This window comes from Armigeres subalbatus, chromosome 2 (assembly GCF_024139115.2).
Source record: "Armigeres subalbatus isolate Guangzhou_Male chromosome 2, GZ_Asu_2, whole genome shotgun sequence".
NCBI classification, from domain to species: Eukaryota; Metazoa; Arthropoda; class Insecta; order Diptera; family Culicidae; genus Armigeres; species Armigeres subalbatus.
This window is the reverse complement of record NC_085140.1, coordinates 116,615,168-116,630,607: the sequence shown is the minus strand read 5'-3', so window position 1 is coordinate 116,630,607 and position 15,440 is coordinate 116,615,168. Positions and strand designations below refer to the sequence as shown.

At 40.7% G+C, this 15,440-nt stretch overlaps 1 protein-coding gene across 1 annotated transcript; it reads left to right on the top strand.

Moving 5' to 3' along the window:
• Positions 1-7,079: 7,079 nt before the first annotated feature.
• LOC134209177 (uncharacterized) lies at positions 7,080-13,361 on the top strand. The gene is made up of 4 exons (XM_062685160.1): positions 7,080-7,114; positions 8,186-9,564; positions 12,054-12,232; positions 12,390-13,361. Exons 1-4 carry the CDS (start codon positions 7,080-7,082, stop codon positions 13,017-13,019), a joined length of 2,223 nt encoding a protein of 740 aa, XP_062541144.1. The 3' UTR covers positions 13,020-13,361.
• The last annotated feature ends 2,079 nt before the right edge of the window (positions 13,362-15,440 follow it).

The following is a 15,440-nucleotide window of genomic DNA, read 5'->3' as shown; positions in this document are numbered from 1 at the left end:
CGTAATACATAAATGACCAAAAAGAACAGCCCTGACATAAAGAAGGCAGAATTATTCAAACGACCATTATGTCCTACGTCCATATGCGTAACGTTCCTAACATACTTATGCCTAACGTACGGACTCATCTAAATGGTCGCCAATCAACGCACAAAGACCACTAGAGTCACTATGGTCGTTTATGAAAATATCTAAACAGTATTCCTCGAACTCTTAATAACATTCTAGGTTGGCACAATAGGTGGAATACGCTTTTGAATCGAAGAATTCCTTCGTTTGACAGCGTTCCAAACAGTTCCCACTAAAGAAAGAAATGCGACCACTGGTACCCTACGACCACTGCAGGCTAAGAAGACATCTAAATAGCGAAAAGAATGAAAACTAGACAAACGGATACGTTCATATATTCCAGGTGATTGGCATATTTTTTATTTTAATATGATTAAGAAAAATAATATGTTGTTATAGAATCTGGAGGTACATAAATATATGATATTCGGCGAATGGTACATTCAGGAGTGTCATTCGGAGTGAATGGTCTTTTCGGGCGTTTGGTCTTTTCAGGCAATGGAATTCAGCGACTGTTACATTCACAGGCGTTTGTCATTCAGGCGAGTGTCATTCGCGTTGTGATAGAATCGATTTGAAATTAGGAGAATAATAAATATATTGGTGATAATCAGTTCCGTAATGATGAAAGCCAATGAAAATATTGAATTTGATAAAATAAGTATTAGGAATTAACTGAAAATGTAGAATATAATGAATGCAGTGAGTACCTAATATTAACTAATATAGAGAAACCTGAAGGTAAACCTAGAGCTAAAATGGACAGATCAATTTCACATCAAAATTCTCCACATCACGCCACATAACTCATAGTCTGAATTCTCTTTTAATCAATATCCCTTCAATATCGAGAGTGAAAGTATATAAAAGAATCCGATCAGATCCCTAGGGACAACTTATGAAGATAACACATTGAGTGGAGAGGGTTCTCTGTATGATTAATACAAAAATCAAAGTAAATATATAATTAAATTAGTAGAAGCAATATAAAAAATGAATACAATAAAGTTAAATGGTTGATTGTGTGCAGGCAGAGAATATAGTGTGATATGAAAGGAATACGTCTATAATGAATTGTTGATAAATATGTTGAATAGATTAAACTTATTAATATAGCTAACAGAATAGATACATGGTTATCGAGTCGACCCAGTGAAGTCTTGAGATGAAAATTTATCCGATGAGTAGAGATAACGAGTGATAGTTATAAATGAAATTTAGCGAATATGAAAACGATATGAATAAGCGAAAATATGAGGTGTAATATACTGACCCACAATCATTACAAAGATATGGCCATTTTTCGTGGTAATTGGAATTGCCATCCTCTGAGCAAAATGTCACTTTCAGGACCTCGAACCTGTTGCAAATTGGACAGAAAGTCTTACAGTCCTCAAAATATATCTTTGATAAAAATCCTAATTCATCGTCTGGGAAAAATATGAATTTTGACTCCTATATACGCATTTCCCAGATGGTGCCAAAACCTCTTCCTGGAAAGCTTTTGGAACCTGCTATAAGTTGCAGTGGACACTATCATTCTGGAAATGTTTCTGTAATCATCGTCTCAAAAGCCATAAAGTTAGATAATAATTTGCATTATTTCGATCTGTTACCCATTCATTATGCTCCCGGAACCGTTTTTGGAAATGGCCATATCTCTGCGTAGTTTTGGTGGATTCTCGATCTACAGCAATTGATCGGCTATATGTTGTTTTTGGAGAGAGATAAAACATGATAAAGTGAACATCACATGAAATGACAAGCAGTGGAAGAAATGCATCTGAACATACCTCGCGAAGCTGAACATCTCGGTGGCCAGAAACCAATTTCAGGTTTTGTGGGGGCAGTATCTAGAAAGTGTCCGCTTATGGATGCCCTAGTTTTATCAAATTCAGATTACTCTACGCAAAGTTATGCTGATTTCAATTTCACAAAATTTTACTTATTAACCTTTTTGTCTAACCCCTGTATAGTCTTCTCCATTCGGCTCGTCAATGGCTCCAGGGTGCGAATTCTCAATCTCAGTGACTGAAATTTGTTGATATTACCTATTCTTTCACTCTTCACTTCCTAGCAGTGAAAACTGAAAATGGTTAGCAGCAACAATCAAAGATAAGTAAACAAATGACCTCTCTTCCATTGCACACGCAGCCTGCACTGACGATCTATTCAGTCTACTCGCTGCTGTGGCAGACGGCAACCTATATAAATGCATGGTGAATACTATCACTTGAAAGACAATGACAGGAAATGTGTGCGAATGATCATCACTTCAGCCCGCTTTAGCAACTGAGTTTCAGCTTCCTGCTTTTCGTTCTGACTGAAAGGAACGCATCATGGCAAAGAGAGCAGGGAAAATACAACAAAAAATCATCACCGGCATTGTTGATAAATTGCACCACTGATGGCTACATCGCCAACCACGCAGTCTCGGAGGGTTCGCGATCATCTTCCACCTGCCGCTGCGCACCTCGCCTTCTTGTCCCGTCGGATCGTTGTGAGAACCATTTTCACCGGTTTGTCGCATTCTGGCTATGCGGCCACCGCTGTCTCCGATTTTCGCGGTTTGAACGATGGATGGTTCCCAACAGCTGATGCAACTCGTGTTCATTCGCCTCCTCACGTACCGTCCGCCATCTGCACCCACGATGGTACGCAGCACTTTCCTTTCGAAAACTCCAGTGCGTTGGTCCTCACGAGCATCGTCCAGGTCTCGTGTCCGTGACTATCGTCTAATAGCGTTTGTAGATGTCAGTTTGGTACGGCGGCGAACTCTATTCGATCGGAGCGTTTGCGGAGTCCAGTACTACGATTTCGCCTACCGTCTCGATTTCTCTGTTGGTATCGTTATCGGCGGTCACCAGTGAGCCCAAGTACACAATTCTTCAACCACCTCGATTTCGTCACCACGATGAACTCGGGTGGGTGTGTAATACGTAACTTCTAGACAATCGATATCATCTTATTATCAACAGTTAGTAAGGGAAAGGGTATAGACCAAGATATTCGTGGCGACTCAAGCTTAGATTGGCGTAATTTCAGAACGGATTAGGTTGGGATTTAGGTTTGAGGTATTACAGCTGCTCATCCGTATTTGACGTCATTAACGGTATGGCGTAGCGTCAGGCTCGAGTTGTGGTTCGTCAGGGAGCATCTTCCGGATGGCCATAGCTTCGTATTACACAGAACAATAAAGACAAAAACAAAACAAAAACGAGAAAGAAAAAAAAAATAGGGGAATTAGACTTTTATATCAGACAAGCGAAGAAAGGCATAGATGACCTGCATATAAACCACATCACGATCCCCCAAAACACCTCTTATCTCCTGGAAGGGTTGTTTACCTCGGGCCACAAGGGTATCCAATAATTGCTCTCTGGAGGCGTTATTTTCCGAGCAGGACCAAACTACGTGATCGATGTCATCATAACCGGCTCCGCACCTACATAAGTTGCTATCCACAAGTTTTATTCTGTAGAGATGTGCGTTTAGTGAATAGTGATTAGACATAAGCCTCGACAACGTGCGAATGAAGCCTCGGCTTAAGTCCTCACCTCTGAACCACGCTCGCGCAGAAACTTTGGGAACTATGGAAAATAGCCACCGTCCAAGTTCATTGTGTGACCAATTCATTTGCCAATTTTGAAGAGTACTCTGACGAACTAATGGGAAAAACTCGTTGTTCGAGATTTGCCTATCGTAAACTTCACCTTCCTGTGCGCCCACCTTTGCCAGCGAGTCCGCCTTCTCATTGCCATAGATTAAGCAATGGGATGGGACTCATACAAAGGTAATCTTGAATGATCTTTCGACCAAATCACGCATCTGCTCTCTTATTTTTGTAAGAAAGTAAGATGCGTGCTTAACAGGTTTCATCGACCGAAGTGCCTCGATAGAACTAAGACTATCCGAGAAGATGAAATAATGGTCTATGGGCTGATCGGAAATTATCCCCAAAGCGAAGTTAATTGCTGCCAGCTCAGCAACATAAACCGAGCACGGTTCTAGAAGTTTTCGGAAGGTTGTCGAATTTTCGTTGAAAACACCGAAGCCAGTGGATCCGTTGATGCGGGAACCATCAGTGAAATATCTGTTTTTACAACTGACATGTTCATATTTTTCAGAAAAAATAGGGGGAATAGAGTAATTTTGAAGATGATCTGGTATTCCTTGAATTGCATGTTTCATGGACAGATCGTATTCAATTGAGGAGTTGTCGTTGAGGAAGTTAACTCGAGGTGGATTATAACATGGAAGACAAAGATCTGACGATATTTAGTTAAGATAAACTTTTTTCACGGGCTGAAAGTCTCTTTAATAAAAAAATAATAAAAAAAAACTTTTTTCAGATTTATATACTATGTGAGATGAATTAAATCTATGTCTAAAAATTAATTGTCTGTCATAAAAAAGTGCTATTTTTGAACACACGCGAAGGTTTTCCGAATAAGTGCGAATCCATAATAACCATTATTGCACATTATTCTGTATGACTTGCTTCAAAGTTGTGCTTTTCCAGAGGTGAAGAGGGTAGAAAATTTAACTAACCCTCTCTTTCCCACGCCTTTTTTCAAAGATTTCAATAGGAAGGAATCACCTATGGAAAAATGCTAGAACAAAAGTTATTCAGCATGGCTGAAATTAGTGCAAAACAAAAAAAGTTTTTGATTGTAATTCAATAGTTACTTGATTGTTTTCAATAGTTTCACTATTTTACTCAAAATTGATTATATTTGCAATCTAATGAAACCATAAAGTTGTGCCAAATAATGCTTTTTGTTGTTGAAATAATTCGAATCCGAAAGGTGCACAATTTGATGGAGCTCTACAGCTACCATGGGAAGAAAAGGGTTAATGTTTTGGCAACTTTTTTTTTTTTTGAATTTATTGCCCATTCAAACTAAAACTTTCAACCAAAAGATATTAAGGGGAGATTTTTTTTATTCTTTATTAAGGTGTTTTTTCAATGCTAGATTAAGTTCAACACCGGTTAAGGGGAGACATAGTTTTTGAAAATGATTTGTTTCAGCCTTCTTCTTCTTATTGGCATTACATCCCCACACTGGGACAGAGCCGCATCACAGCTTAATGTTCATTAACCACTTCCACAGTTGTTAACTGCGATATTTCTAAGCCAGGTTACCATTTTTGCATTCGTATATCATGAGGCTAACATGATGATACTTTTATGCCCAGGGAAGTCGAGACAATTTCCAATCCCAAAATTGCCTAGACCGGCACCGGGAATCGAACCCAGCCACCCTCAGCATGATCTTGCTTTGTAGCCGCGCGTCTTACCGCACGGCTAAGGAGTTGTTTCAGCCTTATTAACTTTAAATAAAAGTCCATTTCTGTTATTCTGCAAATGAATTTAAAAGTCATTATTTGGTCACTTTTTGTACAAATGAATGTCACTATTCGGTCTATTTTTGTTGTTGGTCCCTTAAATCACTCTTTTGAGTAGCATTGATCGCTACCAGCACTGAATCCCCATGAACTTGTGGCAAGTACAGAAGTATATTCGGCTTAGTGGGCGAGTGATTGCAACATCATTTCCTCCCCCTTCACTACATTGACTCTGACGTGGCAGGCGCCAGTGTGACCTAACAAATAAGATCACCAGTAACCTACTTGTACATTGAAGATGAGTGCTGGTCCCAACCAAACATCTGTTGGTTCTCTGTGCAAGAATAGCTGATCTGATCATAATGGAATAGCAACTACGGGCAGTCAATCAAGCTCAAGCTATGTTTGAAATTTCCCTGATTGTGTCAGGCATTCCCTTATAATTCCTGGATTTTTTCAGATAGTAGACACCCTGTAGGTTGAATTCAACATCGAGAATCGAGAATGGCATCATTACCACTGGGGGTAATTTTTTTTTATCAGAATAAGTGTTTTTTGGACGAGGATTCAGAATATATGAAAATTTCATTTTGGCCAAAAATGTCACATAATATGCTCATTTACTATTGCATACATTTGGGGAAGAAATGCTGTCGAACATTACTCGCTTAACTTTTCAAAAGGACCTAAGTAACATTTTTTCATGAATTATTTTGAATAGCGCAATCAATAGCTTTCATGGGTTCTATACTATTCCCCAGAAAACCGTTCCCCAGAAAACCATACCCCAGAATTCCATTTCCCAGAATGTACTATTCCCCAGAAAACCAATCGCCAGAATGTACCTTTCCCCAGAAAATCAATCCCCAGAATGCACCGTACCCCAGAAAACCATTCCCCAGAATGTACCGTTCCCCAAAAAACAGAATATATAGATAAACATGTTTTCATATTCTTGTTTTCTTACAAACATCATCGCAAGACCATAATTAAAATCATTTGTCTTGATGAGTTGGATGTGCAATGGCCATTGTGGTAATTATAAGTAAGTAAGGTTCCTGTCAGAGTAGACGCGCCTACGCAACGTCGCATGAAAATTGCACGCAAAGGAATAACAATCAATAATAAGGAGTTGTCAAATCGTATGAACGCTTCGCATTGCATTTCGCGTCTACTCTGGCCGCACCCTAATCACGATGTGCGATGCGACGTGACGCGACTCACGCAAAGGAATAACAATTATTATCAATGAACTGTCAAATTGCACTGTCGCGTCACGTCGCATAGCATGGTCACGTCTATGCTGGCTTCAGCCCACAACAGGAAAAAAATTCTTCTTATTTTGAAGCATGCCTTGATTGAGGAATCGAACAGAGACCCACGCATTTGCCCGGAATAAGGCAATATAGTCAATGATTCCTTCTTTTAAAACGCGCATTTGCTCGAGAAAGGCAAATGAGTGATACATTCTTTTGGCTCACACATTTGCCTGAAATACGCCTTCTTTCAAATCACGCGTTTGCACTGAGTATAGCAAACTGATGCCTTCTTTTGAAATATGAATTTATCCGCACTAATAAAAATCTACAGTTTCATTGAACAAAAATTTAAAAAAATACAAATACTGCCGTTACACGCATAACTGTCCCATGTACATAGGAATGCCCGTTTACTATAAGCATTTGCCGGAAATAAGGTGAATCATAATTGAACGCTTCTAGAAAAGCACACATTTGAATATAATAAGGTCATTTTTTTCAATGACTGATTTAGGCTCACAATAATATTGTAGATCCAAACCGAACTGAGCTCTCGCGACAATCGCAATTTCTCCCATTTCCGAATGTCGCGACTGCATCGCGAGTGGTGCGCATGATGGCGCACGGCTATGGCATAGATGCGCACTATTCGCGATGCAGTTGCGACATCCGGAAATAGGAGAAAATGCGATTGTCGCGAGAGCTCAGTTCGGTTTTCAACTTGATCTACAATAATGCTTTCACCGTAATATTACTTATGTGAATGAATCCTTACAACATGCCGTCGAAACAAGAAGTATTACGGCGCGTATTGTACACTTTATCAAGTAAACCAGGACCATGGGAAAAGTACACGGTCGAACATTTTAAGCGTGAAAATGATTCGAAAACTGTCATAGCATTTTCTGGTCAACTAAGCTCTATTGTATGCAACTCATAAGCAGGATCAGAAGCAGTATTTCGAAATTCGATGTGGCAGAGCCTTCCAGCGGTCATGTCATACCAGCAAGACTAAGCTGCGCCGCACGGCGAACCATGGATCATATGATAATATTCATTAGTCCAAGTTTGAAGACTAAGGGCATCTCTTTGTATAACATAATCTATTATATCAGATTGAACTGTACTTCTTTGTAGTTTTTTTCCCGAGCCGTTCTTTTTATTCCAGTTTTTTAGTTTTCAAAATATTTTTTCTTCATTGCAGGAATCTTTTTAAAGGTATGAAAAAAAATCTGGGATATGGTGCATTCTGGGGAATGGTTTTCGGGGGAATGTTTTATTCTGGGAAATGGTTTTCTGGGGAATGGTACATTCTGGGGAGTGGTTTTCTGGGGAACGGTTTTCTGGCGAATGGTTTTCTGGGGTATGGTTTTCTGGGGAATGTTATAGAATCGCTTTCATGTTGTTGTGTTGATTGCGCTATTCAAATTAATTCATGAAAAAAATGTTACTTAGGTCCTTTTGAAAAGTTAAGCGAGATTACATTGATTTTTCCACTACATTTCGAGCTGTAAGCAAAACAAATCTCCGCTCCTCCACTGCTTTTGGCTGCACATTAATCACTTCAAATTTATTCCCCCCGTTTACGGCAGGTACGGCAATCGTCAGCAATCGTCCGGAGGATTCCGAGGAGGCAACCAGGGTGGTGGCCGTTCCATGAATGGAGGTGGCTTCCGCGGTGGCGATCGCAACTCGGGTGGATCCCGTGGCGGAATGGGTGGAGGCGGTGGTTTTGGCGGCAATCGAGGTGGTGGATTTGGCGGCGATCGGCAAGCCAACAACGGTGCCTCGCTGCGCACGCTAAAGTGGACAAACGAAGAGCTGACCCCGTTCGAGAAGGACTTCTACAAACCATCGGATTTTATTACCAACCTCTCGGAGGGCGAAGTGAAGGGATACCTGGACAAACTGGAAATCACGCTCAAAGGCAAGAACATTCCCCGACCCAGTATGGAATTTGATCACGGTGGTCTACCGGACTACATCCTGGAGGAAGCGAACAAGCAAGGCTTCGCCAAACCCACGGCTATCCAGGCTCAGGGCATGCCAATTGCCCTAAGTGGGCGTGACATGGTGGGAATCGCTCAAACAGGCTCGGGAAAAACGCTGGCTTACATTGCCCCAGCATTGGTGCATCTTACGCATCAGGATCAGCTTCGTCGCGGAGAAGGTCCGATCGCACTTGTACTGGCACCAACGCGTGAGCTGGCTCAACAAATTCAACAGGTTGCCACGGATTTCGGACAGCGAATCAACGCAAACAATACCTGCGTGTTTGGAGGAGCCCCGAAGGGACCGCAAATCCGTGACTTGGAACGTGGTGCGGAAATTGTCATTGCCACACCTGGTCGTTTGATTGATTTCCTCGAACGAGGAATAACTAACCTGCGTCGGTGCACCTATCTGGTGCTTGATGAAGCTGACCGCATGCTTGATATGGGTTTTGAACCACAAATTCGTAAGATCATGGGACAGATCCGTCCCGATCGCCAAGTGCTCATGTGGTCCGCCACATGGCCCAAAGAAGTTCGCAACCTGGCAGAAGAATTTTTGAACGATTACATTCAGATCAACATTGGATCGCTGAATTTGTCTGCAAATCATAACATTTTGCAAATTGTTGATGTTTGCGAGGACTACGAGAAGGATCAGAAGCTCATGAAGCTGCTGACGGAAATCTCTGCGGAGAATGAGACAAAGACGATTATCTTCGTCGAAACAAAACGGCGGGTGGACGATATCACCCGCAACATCAACCGTAACGGTTGGAGAGCCGTGTCAATTCATGGCGACAAATCGCAGCAAGAGCGCGATTACGTTCTGAATGCATTCCGAAATGGACGCCAGGGTATTCTGGTGGCCACTGACGTCGCTGCACGTGGACTTGGTAAGTGTTCTGGTCCTCGATCGGCTTGTCGTTCGAGCGACTCGCGAGTCGTCGGCGGATGAAAGCTCCGGCTGGGTACTGATGTTTCGGTAGACTTGTCATATGATCATTCAAGTTTGTTGCAAACGGCACACCCGCTCACGCATTCACCGTTGATCGACTCGAAATCACAAAATGTTACCCAATGCTACACCAAATCAACCAATTCCTGGGATACTTATTCGCCTACAAAGTTTTGTCAGTCAATTGTTCTCACTGGCCGAGATCGTCCGAAAGAGATTAACATTTCGAGGAGAATCAGTTTCTGAGTACACCACCTGTGACGAAATCCTTCAGTATTTGTTCGTACTGAGATGCCATTCCGTATCGATCGAGAAAGAGATGGATTTATGTATTTCCTGTATTCACGACCCATGAATTTATTTCTTTGCAGTTTTTGCAACGGAGCGCACACAGGAGAAAGTTGCGCGAAGTTGTTTAATCCCTTTTTGAATCTTTCTTTACAGGATAGCACTCGCTATAACATCATTGGACATCGTTGACGCAGCATTCTGGATAAATCAGGTTCCTTATTACATTTCTTATTAATAGTGAATACCAGGAAAGATATAAACTGTGAATCATTTCTATTCTTGTGAGCATTAGCAGTTTGCTGGTGATGAATGTGTTTTGAAAAGCTTGGTAATTTTGTCTTGAGCTTTTCACGTAAACAACAAATATGAAGGCAGTTGGCATTGCAGGGTGTATTTGATTTATCTATCGAAGCAATAACTTTTCAACCAATCGGCAATCTCGAATCATGCTCGAGAGGACGTTTCACTGTCCAGTTCCCCGACAAGGTCTAGGCGGTGACGTGCCATTTCTTCTAGATTGCTTGGCCTCGTGCTGCCACAGGGGCACGTCACCCGAAATGAGCTTGTCTTGATCCTCAGCTTTACGCAGATTCACAACATACTTCACATCGACCCCCCAGCAAGTGTGAATCCTTCTCGCGTTCCCAGGGATTGCACGGAAAAGGCTATTGCTGTTGAATTATGTTTCATTCACTAGATTCAAATAGGCAAGAATTATAAACAGTGCATTGAACGGAAGACAAAGCTTTCCTAAATACATAGAAATGTGTATTTACGCGACATTTTCGATTATAGTTTAATCATGCGACTCCAATTTACCACCGAATCTATGCAACTTGTTAAAAAAGTCTGGTGGTATTGATGCGGTTAAAAAGCTTAATGTCATTAACATTGAGAAAAAGGAAATCGCGTAAAGACAAAATTCTGTGTATGGTATTTCCCCTTGCTTTTCTAATGTCATTTTAGTTTGATTCTAAAAAAAATGGGTACAGCAGAGAGCTTAATCATTACTAAACATTTTTTGTCGTAAACCAGGGGCCAGATGATTCCAATCAATTATTATGATTTATAATAGGTTAAATTACAACAGGTTTTCGGCGGTATTCTTCACTTTCATAGTAAGCCATTCTTTGGCAAGTAACAAAGAATTCGCATTAAAGTTAGTGAAAATTGATTTTTTTTTTGCTAGATGCTATTCTAAAAATTTATGGCAAAAACTCAAGAATACTGTGAAAATAGATCTTCTTTATTCGTAAACAGTGCATTTTACTGTTGCCCTATATAATTACGCCTTATTCTAAAGTGGCTTGGATTTATTCTTTTTGGAAATTAAAATTTTAATTTACGTTCAAAAAATATTGGAGCAGTACAATAAAAAAAATGATAAGTAGAAAATTTACTTCTGGCCCCTGTTAACACAATTTTGCCTTGGTCTAATTGATAATTAATAGAATGAAACCTTCTTTTTCAAAATTTATACCCTACTAAAATTCTGCTTATGATACTTTAACCAAAAAGCTTTGAAAAGTTGCCATAACTAGCTTTAACCCAACCCTGAAGTGAGTGAAATGTAAGGAAAATACCAAAATTAAATTTCTTCGACCATAATGATCTCGCGGCCACATTTGATTTGACTGAACAAAAGCTCGTAATTGAATGTACTCTTAAAACAGACAGTGAATTTGATTATTAGCCAATAAGTAGAATAATTATCTGAAACCGAACAATAATCAAAAGCACATTGAGAAAAAATAACTCATTGATGAAGAAACCGTTTCATCTGTTATAAGCATAGTGTGATGGCGTAAAGTTAAAATTTTGTTCGCGTATCATATACAAATCGGAGTCAGTCGGTAAACGCCCAAGCTAATATCACATAACTTGCGGATGGAAGCTGAATTCCTCATCAAATGGATCTCTTAAGTGGTGAAATCTGTTTTAAAGAACGTTTGAATATTATCCCAATTGTGATGCAAAAGTCATATTTTCCCTCTCGTGGCTTCCGTTTTTGCCATTCGCGGAAGCCGCCTTTTGTCGATGTTTTCGAAAATCAATTAGTCGATTTTCCGTCTGCGTCGTAATAACACGCTCTTCATGTACGTTACATGCTAATGCCCGTCCCCTGATCCCGCACAGATGTCGAAGACGTGAAGTTTGTAATCAATTACGACTACCCGTCAAACTCAGAAGATTACGTCCACCGTATTGGTAGAACCGGCCGTTCTAACAATACCGGCACCGCATACACGCTGTTCACCAATTCCAACGCAAACAAGGCCGGCGACCTCATCAACGTCCTTCAGGAGGCCAATCAGGTAAGATCATTCGTTTTTATTTTGTTTAGTTTTACCTGCTTCAGAGTTCTTGATAAACGAGAGTTGTGCAAATTGCACATCGTCCATACCGATTACTCTGATTCAAACTTTTATGTACTTGTTCAAACTGATTTCCCTTTTCTGGTGCAATCTACAGGTTATCAACCCTAAGCTAGCTGAAATGGCCAAACCGGGCATGAACAGACACGGACAACGCCACAACAGGTACGGAAACCGCTACGGAGGTCAGCAGAACAGGCCACCACGCGACGGAGGCTTCGGTGGACAGCGCAACGATGGAGGCAACCGTTTCGGCGGCGGTGGCATGAACAACGGAAACAAATTCGGCGGACCGCGCGGGGATGCTGGCGGTGACAAGTACGGTTCGAAACCGGCTCAGAACGGTGGCTACCAGCAACGTGATCAGAACCGAATGCCCAATGGATCTGGACCACCATCGGGAGCCCGTCCGAGTCGATTCTCTGCTCCGGCCAACGCACCTCCATCATTCTCGTCCAGTTCAAACGGTGGGAACAATTACAATAAGGGTAATTACCAGAACGGTGGCTCTTCCGGCGGAAACAGTGGTCCAACAAGCAATGGTTACGGATCGTACAAACCTTACACATCTGCACCTCCGTCCCAAAATGCTAACGGTGGAGCGTCCTTTGGCGGATACGCCAGAAGTACACAGGCCGCTCCTGCCGCGTATCCGTCGTTCGGTGGTGCTCTGCCACAACCTGGACAAGCATTTGCATTCCCCCCACCTGCAGTTGCGATGAATTAGGTCTTTTAAGTTAATCATCCCTTGAATTCATTCTTATCTCATAATTATTTTATTGACACCATCTAATCCATAGAACAAGTGTGATTACTTAGTTTTACCTGTGAACATGATACAAAACCTAGCAAACGAAGTATCTAGGATTAAGGACGTCCTATTTATTTAATTGATTGTTATTAGCAGGTACTGATTCAAAACAAAGAATGTAAGAATTTGCACTTTCATGTAGCTGCGAGTTGGGTTTTTACCTTTTCCTCTTTTTTTACTATCCTCGATGCGATTGATTATATAAATGTGATAATGGTAGTACATAAAATCCACCAAACAAAACAAAAAAATCAGAAATTATTTCTGTGTTCCACTTTTCTCGAATGAGAACCAATTCGCAAATTTGTATTTATTATAATTTGTGTGGAGGCTGCCCTGCGTTGACGCGAGGGATCTACTGTGAATTTAATAGATGTATGATGTGAAATGGAAGTGGTGGTTGGATGTGTGAATAATAGAAAATAAATTAAGTAAAAATACAGAAACTTACAGATTTTGAAATTCACACGAAAACATTGACAAATGTGTGGAAAGCAGCAAAATTATCAACCAGTTGCTCATTAGTGGGTAGTTTGGGTTTTTTACGTATTCTAACGATAAGGTTCAATCCGTTTTGAATAGCACTGTAATCCACACATTGAATCTCCTATGTAGTTTGGAAATAGTGTACTAACTAACCCCATTCCTTGCAGCAATTAGTATGTACTAAAAAAAACTCTGAATCATGTGATTTGTTTTGCTGAAGTTTTCACTTTAGTGGAATAAAAGCCATTTCTTGGAGTAACACAAATGGTACAATAAAAAAGTGGTAACAAAATGATACAAGTGTTTACACATTTAAAATATCCGAATTTTTTCTAGGGTTTAGCAGCTTAAGGTAAACCACACTTATATGAAAAAATCAAAATCATTTTTTCGAGACGTCCCCTGAAAATAAAGCTTTTTGCTCCCAGAAGCTTCTGTAAAAATTTCAGTCAAGTCTAAGTGGATGCTCAAAGAGCGTGAAGTTTATGTGGGAAAAATTGATAAAATCATTCGCGGTTTTCGGGAGCCTCTTCGCAATAATATAAAGATTGTAAATGTCACTAATAAGCGGGATTGAATGATCACAGCGCCACCTAGAGAAAAAAAGCGAAAAATATGCATTTTCCCATATATTTAGTCAATTTTTTCCTCATAAACTTCACACTCGTTGAGCATCCACTTAGACTTGACGGATCTGGTTGAAATTTTTACAGTAGCTTCTGGGAGCAAAAACTTTATTTCTAGGGGATATTAATACGTCTCGAAAAAATGATTTTGATATTTTTTTTTATATAATTGGTCCACCCTAATGTACCTATTATATCTCTTGTTTGCTTCTACATTGTGAAACGATTTGACCCCGGGAGAAAATGCTCGGTTCCGGAAGAAAACCCCCCTAAGCCCCAAGCAGCTGGTCTTCAGCCAACGGCCGCTTCCGGGTTGGACACCAAAGGCCTTCTTCTGTCTCCCGGGTCCCAGGGAGTTATTCGTAGGGGAGAATTTCGGATGAGGGAGTCCTACTAACAAAATTGAATTTCAACTTACGGTGGTTTATTGACAGAGGAGGGCGGCCGGGTGAATCGTGTATTTTTTATTTATTACCAGACCAAGGCCGGAGTGGCCTGTGCAATACATAAAGATCTTCTCCATCCAGCTCACGCAGTCTGCGGAGGGTCCGCAAATCGTCCTCCACCTGATCGATCCACCTTGCCCGCTGTGCACCTCGCCTTCTTGTTCCGGTCGGATCGTTTTTTGACGTAAACTACGTCTAAGGGGAAGACTCGGATACAGGGTGTAAAACGAAAATTTACAAAATCAAGACCGTCACGAAATTAGGATAGATTTCAAACGTTAATAGAGTTTTTATCCTTCAATGGATTTTCGAGATTTTCTTATCAATCGGTTCGAAAACTCTCCAACAATTTGTCAAATCCATTGGAACTATTGATTATCAACGGTAAACTATTGAAAAATTATATTTTTCTATACCCAGTAAAAATTTCAGAACCAATCAATCCCGTACATAGCGCGTTTTAATCATAGGTAATTGCCTACTTTTTGGCTATTATCTATTATTGAATTATGCATGATGAATGAATAGGAGTGCTTCCTTCATCATTGACCCTCGATAAAACTCAAGAAAAAGTAGAAACATGGAAATGTGACGACATTATTCGCGAAGTCGAAGCAAAATTCTTCACACAAACAATGACAGTTCTTTATGGGTTTTTACAGTAGAGCAACAGAGAGGAGGAGATGGCGGCCATGTTTCACTCAAACTCTGACAGATAGCAATGGGATTTCACATAGGAGGGAAGAGCAGAATTTGCTTCGACTTCGCGAATATAGGGT

Excerpts from the sequence above, each read along its gene's own strand:
- LOC134209177 (XM_062685160.1), top strand. The coding sequence starts at position 7,080 with ATGCCCGTTTACTATAAGCATTTGCCGGAAATAAG. Across the intron at positions 9,565-12,053 it reads CGTCGCTGCACGTGGACTTG|ATGTCGAAGACGTGAAGTTT; the intron begins GTAAGTGTTCTG and ends GATCCCGCACAG. Across the intron at positions 12,233-12,389 it reads TCCTTCAGGAGGCCAATCAG|GTTATCAACCCTAAGCTAGC; the intron begins GTAAGATCATTC and ends TGCAATCTACAG.